The sequence below is a fragment of the Eschrichtius robustus genome, chromosome 19, assembly GCF_028021215.1.
Source record: "Eschrichtius robustus isolate mEscRob2 chromosome 19, mEscRob2.pri, whole genome shotgun sequence".
Taxonomy (NCBI): Eukaryota; Metazoa; Chordata; class Mammalia; order Artiodactyla; family Eschrichtiidae; genus Eschrichtius; species Eschrichtius robustus.
Genome location: NC_090842.1, coordinates 69,313,932 through 69,334,777, shown reverse-complemented (window position 1 = coordinate 69,334,777; position 20,846 = coordinate 69,313,932). Strand labels below are relative to the sequence as shown.

General features: G+C 45.7%; 1 protein-coding gene and 1 non-coding gene across 2 annotated transcripts; one reads left to right on the top strand and one right to left on the bottom strand.

Moving 5' to 3' along the window:
• Positions 1 to 12,839: 12,839 nt before the first annotated feature.
• On the bottom strand, positions 12,840 to 14,375 carry ZSCAN4 (zinc finger and SCAN domain containing 4). The gene is made up of 3 exons (XM_068527202.1): positions 13,980 to 14,375; positions 13,690 to 13,855; positions 12,840 to 13,597 (listed from the first exon to the last, which is right to left on the bottom strand). Exons 1-3 carry the CDS (start codon positions 14,373 to 14,375, stop codon positions 12,840 to 12,842), a joined length of 1,320 nt encoding a protein of 439 aa, XP_068383303.1.
• A 5,511-nt stretch (positions 14,376 to 19,886) lies between these two features.
• Positions 19,887 to 19,993, top strand: LOC137754009 (U6 spliceosomal RNA). Its single transcript, XR_011071689.1, has one exon. It is a non-coding gene; the product is annotated as a U6 spliceosomal RNA (small nuclear RNA).
• The last annotated feature ends 853 nt before the right edge of the window (positions 19,994 to 20,846 follow it).

Genomic DNA, 20,846 nt, shown 5'->3' with positions numbered 1-20,846 from the left:
AGACAGCAGCCTCCAAACTAGTCAGGGCCTGACAACCAACTAGTCTATGGGCCAGCCATGCCCACCAGACTGCCCAAAATATTCTATTTCTTTTTTCTTTAAAAAAATTTTATTTATTTATTTATTTATTTGGCTGCATAGGGTCTTAGTTGTGGCACGCAGGATCTTCGTTGCAGCGTGTGGGATCTTTAGTTGCATCGTGCAAACTCTTAGTTGTGTCATGCATGCGGGATCTAGTTCCCTGACCAGGGATCCTGGGCTCCCTACACTGGGAGCTCGGAGTCTTAACCACTGAACCACCAGGGAAGTCCCTCTATTTCTTTCTTAGACTGACTATCAGTTTTTCATCGACATTATCTAATTGCTTTTTACATGCCAGTAGAATGCCTGTTACATGCCTGTAGCAAAAAATATAATGCAAGGACTTCCCTGGTGGCACAATGGTTAAGAATCTGCCTGCCAATGCAGGGGACACGGGTTTGAGCCCTGGTCCAGGAAGATCCCACACGCAGCAGAGCAACTAAGCCCTTGTGCCACAACTACTGAGCCTGCGCTCTAGAGCCTGCGAGTCACAACTACTGAAGCCCATGCGTCACAACTGCTGAAGGCCCCGCGCCTAGAGCCTGTGCATCACAACGAGAAGCCACCACAATGAGAAGCCTGTGCACTGCAACAACGAGTAACCCCCGCTCGCGGCAGCTAGAGAAAGCCCACATGCAGCAACAAAGACCCGACGCAACCAAAAATAAATTAATTAATTAATTTAAAATATATATATATATATACATACAATGCAAGAGGTTTCAAATTTTAAAAAGAGTTTATTTGGAGTCTTAAGACTTGCAGTTCAGGAGACACAGATACAGGTAACCCCTAAAGAGTGTTCAGGGAAGAAAAAGAGTCAGGGGCTTATAAAGCAAAAAGCCCTGAGGTTGTTAAAGTTGCCTGGTTGAGAATTGTAATCGACTCTCACTCAGAAAATATTTGTCCTTAAGGAATCACGAGTTATTTTATGGTAAGGGTCAGATAAATAGCTTGAGTTTCTGACAGGTGTTCTCTATGACTTCATCAGGTCAAAAGGTCAGAGTCCATCCAGGTGAGACATGCATAACTCACACTCCCTAAACATGCTACCCCCAAGTGCAGCACTTTGACATATTAAATATCTTAATAAGAAACAGACATATATGTATAACCGAGACAGGAAGACAAGAGTGTGGCCATCTTGGAAAAGGACGGGGGGATGGCCTTGAGCAAACAGGCCCAACACCTGAAGACTTCAGGTTTTTTGGGGGTTTTTTGGGGGGAGGCTTCACCACGCCGCCTTCGGAACCCGGGACCCCTGAAGTGGAAGTGCGGAGTCTTAACCACTGGACTGCCAGGGAATTCCCCAAGGCTCTGGTCTTTGAGTCAATAACCAGAGACCCATAGGACTAAAAGATTAGCTCTATCTCTGTTCCACTGATGTATATACATAGTTTTCAAAGGACAAAAGCGGGGCTGTAAATCCGCCACGTAAGATATAAAGGCCTGACACACATTCCTAAGTTGTTTTTGCAGGAAGCAGACCCGGCCCCGCCCCCCACTCAGGCACTCAGGATACTGGCCCTGGGTAGTTAAGGTGCAGATTAAGGGAATGATTTCAATGGGCACCGACTCTTGCATATTCCCATATATAGAAAAGCGCTAAATTCCTTAACTTGAGATATCTGCTTTTCTTTATTTTTTTAATTTATTTTTGGCTGTGTTGGGTCTTCACTGCTGCACGAGGACTTTCTCTAGTTGCGCCGAGCGGGGGCTGCTCTATCATTGCGGACGCACGGATTTCTCATTGCGGTGGCTTCTCTTGTTGTGGAGTACGGGTTCTAGGTGCACAGGCTTCAGTAGTTGTGGCACGCGGGCTCTAGAGCGCAGGCTCAGTAGTTGGGGCGCACGGGCTTAGTTGCTCCGCGGCAAGTGGGATCTTCCCGGACCAGGGCTCGAACCCGAGTCCCCTGCATTGGCAGGTGGATTCTTAACCACTGCGCCACCAGGGAAGTCCTGCTTTTCTTTAATTAACAGTAATCTTTTGATGTTCCGACTACATGGTCTTTGTTGCAAAAACTCCTCTAGATCCTGGCTCCTCCCTGACCTCTTCAACTATCTGAGAGGCTGCCTCCCGGGCTTGAAGTCCTCAGAAAACCCGCCAAATAAAACAGAATTCTCAACTTTTAGGTCGTGCATTTTTTTTCAGACAACATGCGTGTGAAGAGCCCTCTGCTTTTCATTTAGTTCTCTTTAAGACCAGTTTTTGGTCAGCTGACTGTGTGCTGGGCTCAAGGTGGAGGCGGACGCAGCCTTTGGACATAATGAAATTGTGTCTGAGAGAAACGCCTCCCATGGGAGAGGCCCTTGGAGCTGACAGACGATGGCGCCCCCTTGAGGACTGTGCAGGCAGACGGTGAGTGCTCTGGGATTCAGAGGAATGAGGGAAAACGGTCATGGTTAGAATTCAAACAACTCAAAAAGCAGCAGCAGCAGCAGCAGCTGAGCCTCCCTGGTCCTTGCTGTCTGCCCCAGCCCTGGTGGGGCATGAAGCGCTTCACGTGCCCTGATAAAATGTTTAAACCCAGCTCTGGGGTCAGTCTTGGGAGTTTGTATTCAACCTCTAGACCCCAAAACTTTCCTGCTGTGTGACCTTGGGAAAGTGTTGGGCTGCATCCAGCAGTCCTGCAAACCCTGTACTTGCCCAGCCTCAAGACTGAGGAATGCCTGAGGTCAGCGGCAGAGACATCGATGGTCTAATAGGTGGGGGGATCTCACCCACCTGAAGCAAAAAGTTCTTGGAGCCACACCCCACTGTGTGCAGCAAATGACGGGCAGGACAGGGCAGCTGTCTTCGCTACCAGGTGTCGACTAAAAAAATACATACAACCTAAATGTTGAGAGTTATGTTTTATTCAGTGGAAATTTTTCGAACTTGAAGCCCGGGTGGCAGCATCTCAAGTAACCTTGAGAGAACTGCTCCGAGGAGGTGAGGGGGGAGCCAGGATATACAGGAGTTTTGCAACAAAGGGCAGGTGGTAGGAACAAAAGATTACTGTTAATAAAAGAAAACTAGGGACTTCCCTGGTGGCACAGTGGTTAAGAATCCGCCTGCCAATGCAGGGGACACAGGTTCGAGCCCTGGTCCGGGAAGATCCCACAGGCTGAAGAGCAACTAAGCCTGTGCGCCACAACTACTGAGCCCACATGCCGCAACTACTGAAGCCCTCGCGCCTAGAGCCCGTGCTCTGCAACAAGAGAAGCCACCGCAATGAGAAGCCCACGCATTGCAAGGAAAAGTAGCCCCCGCTTGCCGCAACTAGAGAAAGCCCGCGCGCAGCAACGAAGACCCAACGCAGCCATAAATAAATAAATATACTTTAAAATAAAAATTAAAAAAAGAAAAGAAAATTAGAAATCTCAAGTTAAGGAATTTAGTGCTTTTCTGTGTATGGGAAGATGCAAGAGTCTGGGCTCACTGCAATCATTCCTTTGATATGCACCTTAGTTACCCAAGGCCAGTGTCCTGTGTTTTCTCACCCTGAGTTCCCTCAGGGCTCACCGTGGGCAGTGGCTGCAGTCTGATGGCTGCTAGATGGCAGGTATTCTCTGTTTCCTTCCTGAGTTCCCTCGGGGCTCACCAGCTCACCATAGGCTGTGGCTGCAATCACTGATGACTGTGACATCCTTTGTTTACTGACATGGCAGGAAATATTCCATTTCTCACAGGGAAGAGGGAGGTTGCCTGTTCCAGGAAGAACTGACATCAGGTTGGCTCACCTGTTGCCAGGAAAACTGGCAGAGGAGCACTCCCCTCACAGTCCCTTTAATAAACTGTCACAGTGGAGATAGTCCTAATCTAAAGATTAGAACAAGGACTTCCCTGTGGTCCAGTGGTTAAGACTCCGCACTTTCACTCTCGTGGTCCTGGTCGGGGAACTAAGATCCTGCGATCTGAGGTGATGGGGTGTGGGGTGGGGGGAGTATGTAGGCATTTACTGATTAGGCTTTATGATTAAGAGGGAGGTCAGTCAGGTGAGTGGGGTGTAAGTGAGACAGGGACTGATCGGGCAGGGGATGTACAGAGAGCAAGAGAGCAGCCATACGGCTGGGCCTGATCATATAGGAAAACACTTCACTTCTCTGACCGTGCATTTCCCCCAGAAATCTGCTTCTCCAGGTAGGTTGCTGTGAGAAATGTTAATAATGAAACCGAGCAGGACCCTGCAGGGCCCTCTGAGGTACAAAACCCCTCCTTACGTTCGTTGGATTCCCTGGTGGTCCAGTGGTTAAGACTCCATGCTTCCACTGCAGGGGGCACGGGTTCGAACCCTGGTCGGGGCAACTAGAATCCTACATGCCTTGTGGCTAAAAAAAAGAAAAAAGAAAAAAAGCTTCAGCCTCCTAGACCTTTTCTGAGTTCCAAAGGGCATATCCATACAGTCACTAATTAGGGAAGGGAGGGAATGCAGAAACAAAGGAGGAGCGGTCAAGAAAACAATAGCGCAGGAATAAAGCAGGGTCCTGGTTCCACCTCAAGGGATATACATAACAATATATTTTTGAGTTCTTCTGCAGGATCTGAGGCCCCCACCCATGTGGAGGATGGTAGCTTCTGGCTGAACACAAGCACATGGACCCCAGACTGGCTGGAACCAGAAGGCTGATGACTGAGATTCCTGAAAGACCACCCTGTTACCTTATCACCAACCAATCAGAGGAGGGTTACACACCCTGCAGCCCACCCCCGGATTTTGCCTATAAAAACTCTTCCCAGAAAACCATTGCGGAATTTGGGCTTTTTAAGTAAGTGTTTCTGCAAACTTTATTGATCCTTCTGATCTCGGGTGGCCTCGGCCTGCAGCGGCTTGAAGCAGGATTTCCCTTCCCCGGCCAGAGAATGAATTCAGTTAGGCTGCAGCAGCGAGAGCGCTGAATTTTAGCCACTAGACCAGTGGCCAGCGACAAGGCCCTCAGCAGGAAGCCCCTTTTCTTGTCATTTTAGCAAAGTTATACTGTAACAAACTTTTAAACCAGGCACCCGCATGCTCTACTAATCTCCGGCCCAAGCACACCTTTCAAGTCTTTTAATCACAGAATACCTTGCCTAACTTGTCATTTCTTTCTGTAGATCAAAGAAGCAGAAATGAAAAATAAGTAATTAACAGATGACCAGATCTCTTCCCTAGCTTCCCCTTCAATGATCTCACAAACAAACTGTGAACAAGATAACATCTAGGGGAAGATCACAAGAAGTCCACGAGCCTGCATGCAGTGGAGAATGGCAAGGACTCTGATCCGCCATCTTGAAACCGTGCACCTCAGATTGGGACTTGAACCCACGTGCCGGGACTCGGACCTGGCCAAGACCCTGATTGGGACTTGAACCCAAGTGCTGGGACTTGAACCTGGCCAAAACCCACAGTCTTCCAACTGAGATCGCACACCTGGCTTCAGGACTTAATGAAGCTCAGGTTCTTGATGTCTAATCGCAGAAAGAATTCAGTGATAGACAAAGTGATAGGTAAGAGGTGGATTTATTTAGAGAGAAACACACTTCACAGACAGAGCGTGGGCCATCTCAGAAGGTGAGAAAGGCACGAGGGTGTGGGGTTGTCAGTTTTTATAGTGGTGGGTAATTTCTCATAGGATAATGAGTGGGAGAAGTATTCCATCTATTTTGGGAAGGGGCAGGAATTTCCAGGAATTGGGCCACCGCCCAATTTTTGATCCTTATTGTCGCCTTAGAACTGTCATGGCACCTATGGGTGTGTCATTTAGCTCACTCATGTGTTACAATGAGCATATAATGAAGCTCATGGTCTAGGGGAAGTCAACTTGTCCACCATCTTGGACCCATTTGGTTCTAATCCATTTATGTCATGTCCTCGGCCTATGTCATCCTTTCAAACGTTGTGCCCTGCCCCCTTCCCTCCTGTTGCAATCTCAATGATTAACTGAGATAACATCCCTCCTTTCCTTTAAAACTTTCATGGCCGAGCAGAATCTCTAGAGGTGTTTTTTGGGGGACGCTGAGTCCACCATCTCCCCAGATTGTCAGCATTCTGATTAAAGGCACCTTTCTTTTCTATGGCCATTTGTGAGTATGTAATTGAGTTTGTAAGCTGCGAGCAGCGAGACCTCCATTGGATAACAGCAGGTGGAGGATCCACGTCCCCAAGCCCAGCCAGGCCTCCGTATAGGTGCAGCCCAGAGAAGGCACAGAGACTCTGGGAGGAGGCACAGTGCCCCTCACTCCTGATATCCCCCAAGTTGAGGAGGTCTGGCAGCGATTAGAGCAGAGTGATGGAAAGCGCTCTTGGAGTGGGGGGCCTGAGGAGTATTTCCCGGGACAGACCTGAGCTGTAGATGCCCAGGGTGCTCCCCCTAGTCATTCCCTGTCCCCCCAGGACACCGCCGGCAAGCTAGCACTAGGGCGACCATGCCCCACAGTAATTGCGTTGTCGGGGCAGGGTGGGGATGTGGGTGTGGCCAGTGCATCCTCTCCTTACCTGCTCTCGGAGCCCTGGGATCAGGCCCCTCCATCCTCTGCATTTTGCACAGGAAGAAACCGAGGCTCAGAGAGGGGGTTTCTCTTGCCTGTGCTAAGTAAATGCCCAAGACAAAGTCAGATGACCAGTGTCCTCAGGACAACAAAGTAGACTGAGAAGATCTTAGAGTCTGGGGTGACTTCCCAGGGGGCAATCAGAGGACTGTCAGGAAAGGACACAAGTCAGTCTGGGATGAAGTGAGGGAGCCACGTGGATTACAAATGAATAAAAAGAAAATTCTGGGAGTTCCCTGGCAGTCCAGTGGTTAGGACTTGGCGCTTTTACTGCCTTGGGCCTGGGTTAAATCCCTGGTCTGGGAACTAATATCCTGCACACCATGCGGTGCGGCCAAAAAAACCCAAAAACAAACAAAAAAATCTTACAGTGATCAGGGCTGTGGTGAGGGTAAACAGGGTCACAGCTAGAGAGTAGCCCCAAGCCTTATTTGGGTTTCCATAGGAAGGGATACAATGCTCCTACACATAATCACTATTAAATATTTTAATGAATTCATTTTTCAATTATAAATAAATATCTTAAAGAGGAAACTGGATTCACAACTGTAAGGGGTAAGCCAGCTCCACTTGGAATAAACAGAGGGCAACCCACCTGCAGAGAAAAATCCAGTGACCTTCTTGGTTCCTTTCTGCACAGGAACCCTCTGTTTATGAAACTGTGGGCCTCAGATTGGGACCTGAACCCACGTTCTTTTAACTGAGATAACACACCTGGTCTCAGGACTTAACGAAGCTCAGGTTCTTGATGTCTTGTCACAGAAAGAATTCAGTGAGAGACAAAGTGATGGGTAAGAAGTGGGTTTATTGGGGGGGCTTCCTTGGTGGTACAGTGGTTAAGAATCCACCTGCTGGGCTTCCCTGGTGGTGCAGTGGTTGAGAATCCGCCTGCTAATGCAGGGGACACGGGTTCGAGCCCTGGTCTGGGAAGATCCCACATGCTGCGGAGCAACTGGGCCCGTGAACCACAACTACTGAGCCTGTGCGTCTGGAGCCTATGCTCCGCAACAAAAGAGGCTGCGATAGTGAGAGGTCCGCGCACCGCGATGAAGAGTGGCTCCCACTTGCCACAACTAGAGAAAGCCCTCGCACAGAAATGAAGACCCAACAGAGCCAAAAATAAATAAATTAATTAATTTTTAAAAAAATAGAAAAAAAGAATCCGCCTGCCAATGCAGGGGACACGGGTTTGAGCCCTGGTCCAGGAGGATCCCGCATGCCGCGGAGCAACTAAGTCCGTGAGCCACAACTACTGAGCCCGTATGCCACAACTACTGAAGCCCGTGCACCTAGAGCCCGTGCTCCACAACAAGAGAAGCCACTGCAATGAGAGGCCCATGCACCGCAATGAAGAGTGGCTCTTACTCGCCGCAACTAGAGGAAGCCCGTGCGTAGCAACGAAGACCAAACACAGCCAAAAATAAATAAATTAATTTAAAATATATATATATATTTTTAAAAAGAAGTGGATTTATTTAGAGAGAAACACATTCCACAGACAGAGTGTGGACCATCTCAGAAGGCAAGAGCGGCACCAGGGTATGGGGTTGTCAGTTTTTATAGGAGTGGGTAATTTCATAGGCTAATGAGTGGGAGGAGTATTCCAGCTATTTTGGAGAAGGGGTAGGAATTTCTAGGAATTGGGCCACCACCCACTTTTTGGCCTTTTATGGTTGGTCTGGGATCTGTCATGGTGACTGTGGGTGTGTCACTTAGTGTGCTGATGTGTTACAGTGAGTATATACTGATGCTCAAGGTCTGGTGGAAGTCAACTCATCCGCCATCTTGGATTTATTTGGTTCTAACCAGTTTGGGTCATGGCCTTGAGCTATGTCATTCTTTTAAAGGTTGTGCCCTGCCCCCTTCTCTCCCGTTTCATTTAGAAGCAGAAACTCCCCAAACGTGTTAGTCTGGACTTGTAGCTGACTCTCCACCTCAGTCGAATGCACAGGAGGTTACCAGTGGGAATCCACCTTTGTATTGTTGAACTCTGCATATAATCACTGAGCTTGGAGATGGGTGGAGGCCAGCCACTCAATCTATTTATGATTTCAGTACCTGTGTGATGTGTGTGATGCCAAGTAGAGTCAGACAGGCAGCTGGTGTGTCAGGGAGACGTGTCAACTGTGCATTTAACCTGCAAAATCCAAGCATATTGGCTAAGCAGAGGGTGTGAGAGAAAGAGCTGGGTTTTTTTTTTTAACTTATTTATCTTACTTGCTGATTCCAATAAACTCTACCCCGGGGGTCCAGGTATTAAAGTCAGAGCAGTCACAAAACCAAGCATTTCAGAAGACATGGACATTCAAGATCTTTTGTATTGCTAATGGTGCTACAATGGGTAAAAACCACTTTGAAAAAGTTTGCCGCTGGGTATTGGAAAAATACTTGTGTTTCTCCTTTACTCTCACTCTACTGCCATACTCAACGCTATTTTTTTTCATTGAAGTGTAGTTGATTTACCATATTATATTAGTTTCAGGTATGATTCAATACAATAGTAATTCAAGATTTTTATAGATTATACTCTATTTAAAGTTATTAGAAAATAATGGTTATATTTCCCTGTGCTGTACAATAGATCCTTGTTGCTTATTTCTTTTATACATAGTAGTTTGTATCTATTAGTCTCCTTCCCATATTGTGTCCCTCTCCCCTTCCTTCTCCCCACCGGTAACCACTAGTTTCTTCTCTATATCTGTGAGTCTGTTTCTATTTTATCATATACATTCACTTATTTCTTTTTTTTAGATTCCACATATAAGTGATAACATAGAGTATGTATCTTTGTCTGATTTATTTCCCTAAGCATAATACTCTAGTTCCATCCATATTGTTGCGAATGTCAGAATTTCCGTCTTTTTTATGACTAATATTCCATTGTATATATATACCACATCGTCTTTATCCATTCATCTGTTGATGGCACGTAGGTTGCTTCCATAACTTGGCTATTGTAAACAGTGCTGCTATTAACATTGGGGTGCGTGTGTCTTTTTGAAGTAACCACACTCAACACTTCTGACATCAGAAGTGTGGCTGTTTTCTCACACCAACCAATTGTCTGTGGCACCAACTGGGTGTTCTACAATTCAGTGAATTCTGACACTAATTCGGGTTAGTGAAAATCCCTCAGGTTAAGGGCTCAGTCCCATATGATTGCCCCCCACTTCAGAGGCCAATTGCAGATAGTGGGTACCCATGTTACCCACAACTTCTGTCTGATTTGGCTGCAAATCAGAGGTTCCCCTAACTGCCCTCTTCGAATTGGATTATTCACTAGAACGGTTCACAGAATTTAGGGAAATACTCACTTACTTAAACAGTTTATTATATTTTAAAGGGTATGATAAAGGGTACAGATGAACAGCCAGACAGAGTTACAGAGGGAGAGATCAGGAAGGGTCCCGAGCACAGGAGCTTCTGTCCCTGTAGAGTAGGGGCATGCCACCCTCCTGGCACATGGATGTGTTCTGCAACCTGGAAGATCTCCAAGTCCTGAACTTAAGAATGCATGATCCATTATTAACTCAATCTCCAGTTCTTCTCCACTTCCAGGGATGCAGGGGTGCGGTGGGGCTGAAAGTTCCAAGCTTCTAATCATAGTTCGGTCTTTCTGGTGATCAGTCCCCATCCTGAAGCCATCCAGGAGCCCACCAAGCATCACCTCATTTAAAGCCAAAGACACTCCTTTCATCCAGGAAATTTAAAAGGATTTAGGTGCTTTGTGTCAGAAGCCAGGGTCCAAGATCAAATTTTAGAACAAAAGATGCTCCCAGAGGAATTCCCTGGAGGTCCAGTGGTAAGCGTCCACTCTTTCACTGCTGTGGGTGCGGGTTCGAGCCTTGGTCAGGAAACTACCATCCGACAAGCTCCATGTCGCAGCCAAAAACAAAAACAAACAAAAAGCTCCTAGTGCTCTTATCTCTTAGGAAAATACAAGGGTTTTGGGGGCGCTGTGCTGGGGAACCGGGCAGAGTCCAATATATATATTTATTTGCTGTTATTTCACAACCCATCTCCCAGAGGTCTTTCCAAAGAAAAGCCTTCTTTCATACCAAGATTTGCAAGAATATTCACCATAGTAAAATACCTGGAGACAGCCCAGGAAAGAGGATGGATGAATGGGCTTCTCCACATAGTGGAGCATTATCCCAGCCCGATAGCAAGGGAATCAGAGAAGTGTCACAATTTACCCCGCAGAATGCCCCTGTTCCAGGATTCAGGCCATTTCTACAGGGCACCTTCTAGTTTCTCAATGAGACTGAACCCTAATTTCCTATTGGAAGCCAGATCACAAATGTGTTCGCAATAACTAGCATGTGAGCTTTTGCCTCGACTGTACACAGAATCCGTTTTCTCCAAACTGCCCTTTCAAACTGGTTTTGCATATAAGCCTTCCCTACCCCCACACGCTCCATCTACTGGAAGAAGTGCATGGAAAACATTGGACTTTTCTGGTATTTGTTAATAAAATTGTACTCTGCAACTTTCAGTCCCCAGTCTTCTTTAGGTCCAGTTTAGCTATTAAATTGCCAGTAAATTAAATGATTATATATTATTTAAATACAAAGGGTCCCTTTCTTCAGTTAAGGCCTCTTTCCAAGTTTCCATCTCCGCTCCCCACCTTTTTAGGTGCCTGTGGCTGCACTAGAGATAAAGGGTGTGGACAGAGGACAGGGCAGCAGGCAGGGAAAGTCTCGTTGGACCACTGAGCTTGGAACTCGCTGTCTTATTGTAACCGAAAGTGGGGTCGGGCTGCTCGCCACTCAAAAGCCAATAAAGAGACCAGGTTGGTGGAAAGGAAACTGCTTTATTTTGGATGCCGGCAACCGGGGGATGGGGAGGGTGGACGCCTGTCCTAAGGCTGACTCCACCCCCACCCCCACCCCCACCCCCCGCGACAATCAGTGGGCAACAGTTTTTATAGACGGAGGGAGGGGACCACATGCAGAAACAGCACAGTCAGCTCTAACAGTCATCTTGAAATTGGTCATCTGTGCTCTGATCAGCGTTCTCTTGATTGTTTTAAGCACAATTAGTCTTCAGGTTCAGGGTCCGTTCTTTCCCTATTTCTCTGAGGCCAATTCTCAGAATTGTGGCAGCTTATGTCATGGCTACAGCCTGGTCATCATGCTGTTAACTTCTTCCACCTGGTGGGGGTTTCAGTATCTACAAGACAGCTCAGGAAATGGCTCAGAGTATTATCTACAGTCTTTAAGGAGGAACTAAAGATCCTTGATTTTTGCTTAATGACTAAACAATTATTATTTGGTCTCCTTTGACTGTTTTCCTTTGTCTCTGCATTTTCTCACTTCTCTGATTAAACTTATTCTTTTGCTGAAGTTTTTCCACAGACAAAAGCAGGCTGAGGACATGGGGGGGCAAGGAGCATAGGGTCCTGCTCCGTTTCATTCTCACTTGGGGCACACGCCAAAATTTTAAAGAATAAACACCAAAATAACACATCCATTCATTTATTCAACAGATATTTATTGGTTATTTGAAATGTGCCAGATGCTTTTCTACGCACCTGAGATACTTTAGTGAACAAAACTGAGAAATTCCCTGCTCTTCATAAACTTACTTTTTCTTTTGGGGTGGGGGGTGAAACAATAAATGGAAAATACAATCAGGAAATTACATTCTTTTTTTTAAATTGTCTTTTAAAATTTATTTTCTTTCCTTTTTTAATTTTTCATCTTATTTAATTATTATTATTTTTGGCCGTGCTGCCAGGCATGTGGGATCTTAGTTCACCGACCAGGGATGGAACCTGTGCCCTCTGCAGTGGAAGAGAGGAGTCTTAACCACTGGACTGCCAGGGAAGTTGCCACTTTTTTTTTTTAATTATTATTATTTTTTTTTTAACAAAATTTTTTAAAATTTGTATTTATTTATTTATTTATGGCTTGTGTTGGGTCTTCGTTTCTGTGCGAGGGCTTTCTCCAGTTGCGGCAAGCGGGGGCCACTCTTCATCGCGGTGCGTGGGCCTCTCACTATCGTGGCCTCTCTTGTTGCAGAGCACAGGCTCCAGACGCGCAGGCTCAGTAATTGTGGCTCACGGGCCTAGCTGCTCCGCGGCATGTGGGATCTTCCCAGACCAGGGCTCGAGCCCATGTCCCCTGCATTGGCAGGCAGATTCTCAACCACTGCACCACCAGGGAAGCCCTTTAATTATTTTTATAAAGTATATTCTATAGAGCAGTACTATGGAAATAAACATACGCACATACATAATTTCTATACATCACATTGGGGCCATAGCCAAGGAAGCATTTAGCGTGGAGGGAACACTTTTGAGGGCAATTTTCTGGTGAAACCTAAGGTGGCGGTGGTAGGTGGAGGACTGGCGGAAGCGTCTCTGGCAAAGGGAACATACATAGGGCTTCTCTCCCGTGTGGATTCTCTCGTGAGCCCGAAGGTTGGTTTTGTGGCTGAAGGCCATTTCACACATGCTGCACATGAAAGGCTTCTCTCCTGCATGAATCCTCTGATGCACATGTAGGTCTGATGCCTGGAAGAAGCCTTTGCCACACTCGGCACAAATATATGTCCTCTCATTATTGTGTCTTTTCTGGTGAACTTTTAACCGAGAGGAATACCTAAAGATCTTGGGACACGTCTCACATTTGTATACTTTTGGGGCTCCGTGGAATCTTTCTTGGTGTTCCCCACGTGCAGAGTTCCCCTCAGTGCTCTGGTGGGTAGAAACAGGCTCAAGGGTGACCTGGTCTGGCTTGAAGAGAAACTCTGGTTCCACCTCCACAAGGACATCTTGATAGGAGGGTCCTTTCAGGGACCCTTCCTGGGACCTGGAGGGGCCTGGACCTGCTCTTCTGGAGCTGAGTGGATTCTCCAAACAAACACCTCCTTCTTCAGACCTCGGACTGTTCTCTTCTTGGATAATGAGTAGGAAAGGTATTTGATTGTTTGGACTAGCAATACGGTCATTTACTTGACATGTTTTCAAAGAAATGTTGCCACCATTTTCTTTACCTTCACTTTCTGTAGCGGGGGAAAAAGTGACTCAGTGAAGTTATACCCAAGAAAGAGTCCACACAGATCATCCCTCTGGTACCTGGGCTTTCCCCACTCACTTTGTCTTGTTTCCAGGGAAGTATCTTGAGGAGTCCAGAAAGGTGTCCCCATGTTCTCTCTTGCTGGAGTTCCTGTCGACAACTGTTTTGTGAAGTGAACAATGACTTCTCTTAAGGGCATATTCTCACAAAAGAGGGCTTCCTGTCCCTGCATGTGGACGTGGACCTGTGAACAAAGCCTGATTACTATCTATAATAACTTCTTTCTCTACTTCCAGGCAACTCCAAAAGACTACTTATTCCTTACACTCCCATGCCCCTCACCCTGGGGGTCAGAACCCTCTACTTACTAAGCCAGGTGGCTTCATGCCATCATCGGTCAGATCTTCCATGAATTTCTCCAGGTTTCTGCCGCTTGCATTCCATTTCTCTTGTAAAGTGGACCTGTCACCGCAGCGGCCATTGATCATAAACTGTTCCAGGACCAAACGAGAAATTATTTCATCCTTGCTGTGTTTTTCTGGCTGCAGCCATGAGTGAAATAATTTATAGAGTCTTTGCAGCTCCTGCCTTGCACATGAGTTATTGCTGTTTTGAAATAAGCTGAGCTGAGTGCTCCGGAACTCAGAGATCCCCTCTCCCTCCTGGATGGCAGATCCTTGGCTGGGTTTAAGCTCTAGATTATCTGACCCAGGATCCTTCCTGGATGGTTCATCTTGAAAGGAGATTCTGAGGTCTAAAGCCATTCTTAACAAGAATTCTCAGAGAGCCGCAACTTCAGGGATTCAATCTCTGCTGACTTGTTTCTTGGGGGATCTCTTTCAACAACTGGTGGATGTTTAAGAACTGCAAACTAGAAGAGATATGTAATAAATTACAACACTGGTATAATTGAAAAGAAACAAACAAAATTCAGGTTCAGTTGAGTTCATGGATGAATTCTACTAGACATCTGGTGAATAAACAAATGGAGAAAAGCGCAACCTCATCAGTCATCCCAGAAATGCAAAATAAAACTACAACAATGTGCTACAATATACCTACCAGAATCACTAAAATAAAATAGAGTCAGCATTGACATGGGTTGGAGCACCTGGCACTCTCAGTCACTGCTGGTGAGTATTCACGTTGGAAATGCTTTGACTAATATGTGCTAAATCTGTATTTATGCATTCCCTGTGACTCATCAATTTTACTCCTCGGCATGTACTCAACGGAAGAATATACTCATGTGCAACAAAGGCATATACAATAATGTTTCTATCGACATAATTCATAATATTCCTATGCTGTAAATAATCTAAATGTCCAACATTCAATGGGACAGATTACAATTAATTGATGTAGAGGCATTTTTGATAGCAATGAGAAGAAATTCTTCATGCAACAACATGGAAATAATCCAGGCACCAAACAATACATTTTGTTTCTTCTCGTTTATGTTCATTGAAAACCATATAAATACTATCAATATTATTTAGGATGTTGGTTAAAATTTTGGAAACAATAGTAGATCCTGGGATAGGTACATATGGAGGGCTCCATAGGACGACCCCATCCCAGTTTGCCTGGGACTAAAGAGAGAGTTCCTGTGATGCTGTACTTCCAATTTTAGCTGGCGATAGTCTACCTCTTGATCTTGGAGGCAGTTACACACGAGTGTTTCTCTGTAAAAATCCACCAATCTATATACTTTCGCTTTTCCTTTTTTCTGTATGTGCGTTACATTTCAATTTAAATAGTTCAATTTTAAACAGTAAATAGCGTCTTAAGTTGTAATTGGACATGATTTAACTGAACGAAGGCGATCTAGTACAAAGATGTTCTTTCAGTCATTATAAGAAAACAAAATATTACAAACAATTGACAAGAAAGTGAATGAAATAGGACAGGCTGGAATCCATATACATGATTTCATCTTGTGCTAGAAACTCCTACATCAGACACAAACACCTGCAAAACCACCTCAGCTACACCCCGTGTCAGCCCAATGATACATTCCTCAGGAAATTTTCATTTTACTTTCACCTCTTTCTTTTTTCCAATTACCCTTCCTTATGAAAAACATTTGTCTTTGCTTCACTGATCTTATCAAAGTTATAATTTTATATTGATCTGTTTCTTTCTTTTTAAAAATAAATTTATTTATTTATTTTTGGCTGCGTTGTGTCTTTGTTGCTGCGCATGGGCTTTCTCTACTTGCGGCGAGCGGGGGCTACTCTTCATTGCGGTGCGCAGGTTTCTCATTGCGGTGTCTTCTCTTGTTGCGGAGCACGGGCTCTGGGCACGCGGGCTTCAGTAGTTGTGGCTCGTGGGCTCTAGAGCACAGGCTCAGTAGTTGTGGTGCACGGGTTTAGTCGCTCCACGGCATGTGGAATCTTCCCGGACCAGGGCTCTAACCCATGTTCCCTGCAGTGGCAGGAGGATTGTTAACCACTGCACCACCAGGGAAGTCCGTATTGAGCTGTTTGTATTGCCTATCCTTTTCTACTGGAGTGTAGGATTCAGAGGAGAAACTGAGTTTGTATTATTCAATATTGATTTGTGACTGCAAATCAATGATCTGGGCAACCACAGGCATACCCCTTGGGATGTCAAACAGATAAAAGATTTAATCCTCTTTCTACATCATTGCTCTATTTTTTTGTGTGTGTGTTTTTTTATATATAGTCAACATTTCAAAGACTTGTATTATTATTATTATTATTTTTGTCCACACCACGCAGCTTGCAGGATCCTAGTTCCCCCAACCAGGGATCGAACCCGCACCCTGGGAAGTGAAAGCACGGAGTCTGGACCACCAGGGAATTCCCAGATTTTTTTTCTTTTTTCTTTTGGCTGCGCCACGCAGCATGTGGGATCTTAGTTCCCCGACCAGGGATGGAACCCGCGCCCCCTGCATTGGAAGCTGGAGTCTTAACCACTGGACTGCCAGGAAAGTCCCTGTATTTGTTGTTGTTTTCTTTTAAAGCAAACGTCGTGCCACAAAATTTGAAAATGTGGGTGTTTGTTGGGATATGTGGGCTCCCAAATACCTAATTAATTTCTGTTAACTGATGTCATGTTTTGTGTCAACCCCACCTGCTGATCTGATAAAACTAGCCACCCTGATCTCATCAATGAATGAGGCAAAGATGATTCTAGGCAAAACCCTATAGGAGAAAGTTGAACACATCCTTGCCTTCCCCTAATCCACTTATCACACCTATTTAGTCAACCTTTTTAAAATGCTAATCTGCTCAGGTCATGCTCCACTGCTCCACTTAATTCCCTCCATGGCTCCCTCTTGCTCTCAGGGAAAAGCACTAAGTCCTTCGTGGTTCCACCAGGCTTTGCCTGGGCCTGTCCTCACCCTTCCCACCCCACCTTAGGTGCTGTGGCTGGTTATCTACACCCGGGTATACTGGTCTCTATTGTTTTTCTTTTTTCTGTATAATCCATACCTCCTCCTTCGTCTGGGACTCCCCAGGAGTTCTCTCTCTCTCTTTTTTTTTTTGGCCACACCACATGGCATGTGGGAGTTTAGCTCCCCAACAAGGGATCCAATCTGCGCCCCCTGCATTGGAAGTGTGGAGTCTTAACCACTGGACAGCCAGGGAAGTCCCATGGGTTCTCTTTCTGGACTACCCCAGGCACACACAGACCACTTGGTCACATTTGCAGACATGCACTCAATTTCACACAAACAAGGCCACGGAGCACTATTATGGCTAGGACCTTGGATTCGAAATTGCCATATTTAGAATTTTCATCACAAGAAAAAGGGATGTAATGATGCATGCTGACGGATGTTAACTAGACTTACTGTGATCATTTCTCAATACATGCAAATATTGTATCATATGCAGTACATCTGAAATTAATACAATGTTATATGTCAATTATATCTCAATAAAAAACAAAACACAACAAAACCCCCCCAGACTGCCAATGTTCTCAACCTGGAGCCTGGCATTTACAAGCTGTGTGACCCCAGACACGTTACCCATCAGGCCTCCATCCTTGTCATGGGGGCTCTGATCTCTAATGACACCCAGCTCAGAATTGCCATGAGAGCTAAAAGAATTGATACGTATGAAGCATGTGGAGCATTCACTGGTAACTGACACACACTCTTTCATTTTCAGCCCCACCATCATCTCAATCGGCCATGGACCTCCACTGCCACAAGATACAATAAAAATGAATTACTAGAACATAAAATTAACAAAAAGCAATGACAAACTAACAGACTTTCCTAGGAGAAGTCTACTTCAGTCAGGCCAGATTTTGCACAGCCAGAGCAGCTGTCATAATCGACTACCCTCCATGCCTGAGAGACATCCATATCTTTGTACCTAGGAATTTTCTCCCCACAGCTATGCATAAATATACACGCATGCACACTCACACACACACACGAAATGGGAAACTCACCTCCTCCAGAAGACTGAACTTCAGACTGGGTAATCTTGAGCTAAAGGTTGAGGGCTCGCTGTGTGACTCACTTTCTGAACTGGGTTCATCTGATGTGCCTTCCCAAGGCTCCTCCCTTTTATAGGATCAGGGACAATAATGCATTTAAAGACGTGATTGGATAAAGTGTGACTGTTGATGGAATCTCTGTTGGAATCCTCATCAGCTGCAGCTCCAGCTTTCCAGTATGGTGTTATATAACAGCCCTGGGCCTGGGGCAATAGGCCACAATCAAACACACATATTTCTGCAGTGAAATATAACAACATTCGCACTTAAGTGGGGATATAATGTTTAATCTCACATCAGGTTTTGTCCTATGTGAGTCTTATACAAAGTTAACACTTTCCAATTTTCCAAGACCTGTGGATTGCAAGTGAAGCAGAAAACAAGGCTAAGATTCTCTCCTTCTGGGAATTTCCTGGCGGTCCAGTGGTTAGGACTCTGCACTTTCACTGCTGAGGACCCAGGGAACTAAGATCCCTCAAGCCATGTGGCACAATGCGGGCGTGGGGGTGGGGGGGATTCTCTCCTCCTGTGCATCGGGGCTGATGAGTCAGAGGGTGCCCCAGGACCCCAAAGGAGAGGTTTCTAATCCAACAAATAAATCGTAGGGGCTGAAACCAAGATCATTTAGTGGGAAGGGAAATAGCAGTGCTTATTTTATGTAAAGAAAGCACATGATGTTTGATGGACTTGTGGGGACTGAGGAAGAGGAAGGGGTTAAAATGGGGAGAGGCTCCTGGTTTGAAAATGTGGTGGGAGGGGTGGGGTCTTACACTCACTAGGGGGAAAGCAGGAGGAAGAGATTTTAGGAAAACTCAACACTTCTGTTTCCTGACTTCTTGTGGAGTGAGTAACCACCTGGAAGATAAAAGAAGAGATAGGGAAGCAGATGGAATGTTTTTTGGAGAGAAGGGACTTTTGCAGCAGTCCTAACATTATCTGCTTTCAAGTTATATCCAGAATCAAACCACGTTTTAACCTGCACTGCCCAGGCCCCATCATCCTTCCCTTGGATTAATGAGGTCAGCTCCTAACTGGCTTCCCCTCCTCCCAGTAGTCTTCTTTCCTTTCTTTTCTTTTTTTCTGGCTGAGCCACAAAGCTTGCAGGATCTTAGTTCCTGACCAGGGATTGAAGCCAGAGCCACGGCAGTGAAAGCACGGAGTCCTAACCACTGGACTGCCAGGGAATTCCCACACAAGTCTTTCTATTCCCAAAGCAGCCATCATAGGAACCCTGTTATAACCGAGTCTGGACACGTGCCTCCTCTGCGGAAGCTCCCCAGTGGCTTCGAGTTACTCAGAGCAGGGCTCAGACTGCCTCTGGTAAAAAAAAACTTCGCCGCTCCCCGTGGCTTCACAGTTTCACAAAATTCAGTAAAACCAAATTATCAGGGACTTCCTTAGTGGTGCAGTGGTTAAGAATTCGCCTGCCAATGCAGGCGACACAGGTTCGAGGCCTGGTCCAGGAAGATCCCACATGCCGTGCAGCAACTAAGCCTGTGTGCCACAACTACCGAGCTTGCACTCTAGAGCCCATGAGCCACAACTACAGAGCTCACGCACCACAACTACTGAAGCCCGCATGCCTAGAGTCCATGCTTTGCAACAAGAGAAGCCACTGCCATGAGAAGACTGCACACTGCAACGAAGAGCAGCCCCCGATCAATGCAACTAAAGAAAGCCCGCGTGCAGTAACGAAGACCCAACGCAGCCAAAAATAAATAAATAAATAAATATATATATATATATATATATATATATATATATATAAAGAAAAGCAAAAGAAAAGCGGTTTCATACTCGCTTCGTCAGCACATGTAATAAAATCGGAACGATACAGAGAAGATTAGCATGGCCCCTGCACAAGGATGACACACAAATTAGGGAAGTGTTCCATATTTTGTGCCCTTCCCCACCGTCCTGAAACCCTTTGCCAATTCACACACACACACACACACACACACACACACACACACACAGAAAAGCGGTTTCAGTTACCACCTACATGGCCTCAGTTCAGTAATTACCAGCTGTACCAGCTTCAGACTGTGGTGCTGGAACAGACCGTAATATCTGGCAAGAGGGTCTGAGGAGAGGTCAGGCAGATCAGCTGCCCCTGGGCTGTCAGGCCATCCCCTCTCATCCCGCAGACTTTTGGGATGACAGCTCAGGAGACGCCTCCATCCTGGCTAAGTTAAGATGAAAATAGATGAGCCTGGTCGCCTAGTGTGGTGAAAACTGGGCTCCCTTCCCTGGCCCATCTCCTCATTTCATACTCTTGCATCTGCCAGGGCATCTGGCCTGACCTTGGCCATTCCTCCATACACACACAGAGCAACTCATACATCCAGGGAAAAGTAACTAGATACAGAAGAAGAATCGCAACCTCACAGAAATCATAGTAAGCAACATATGTTATATAGTTTAAAGAATTGGAAGTACAAAGAAATTAAAATAAGAGGATAAAATAATCCAGGACATGAGGAAAGAAAAAAGCCACAGGAGCAAGAAGATATGCTTCAAAAAAATTGGGAAAATGTTGGTTATGGAAAACATTGATAAAGAAAGGACTGAGTAGAATACATAGGAGGATGGGGATATTTAAAGAATGAATCAGTGAGTCCGATGATCAGATTGAAGATGACATCTAAATGGCCAAGGGTAGGAGAATGAAACAGAAAGCATAAAAGAACAAAAGTTGTGATCCACCTGTGGGAAGGGATTTTCTCTGCTTTATGCCTCTGAAACAGTGGCTG

What these genes read in the sequence shown, in the direction of transcription:
- ZSCAN4 (XM_068527202.1), bottom strand. Translation starts at nt 14,375, where the DNA reads ATGGCTTTAGACCTCAGAATCTCCTTTCAAGATGAACCATCCAGGAAG. An exon ending in GCATGAAGCCACCTGGCTTA is followed by an intron (nt 13,856 to 13,979) that starts GTAAGTAGAGGG and finishes CTTTGTTCACAG; the next exon opens with GTCCACGTCCACATGCAGGG. An exon ending in TTCCCTGGAAACAAGACAAA is followed by an intron (nt 13,598 to 13,689) that starts GTGAGTGGGGAA and finishes CCCCCGCTACAG; the next exon opens with AAAGTGAAGGTAAAGAAAAT.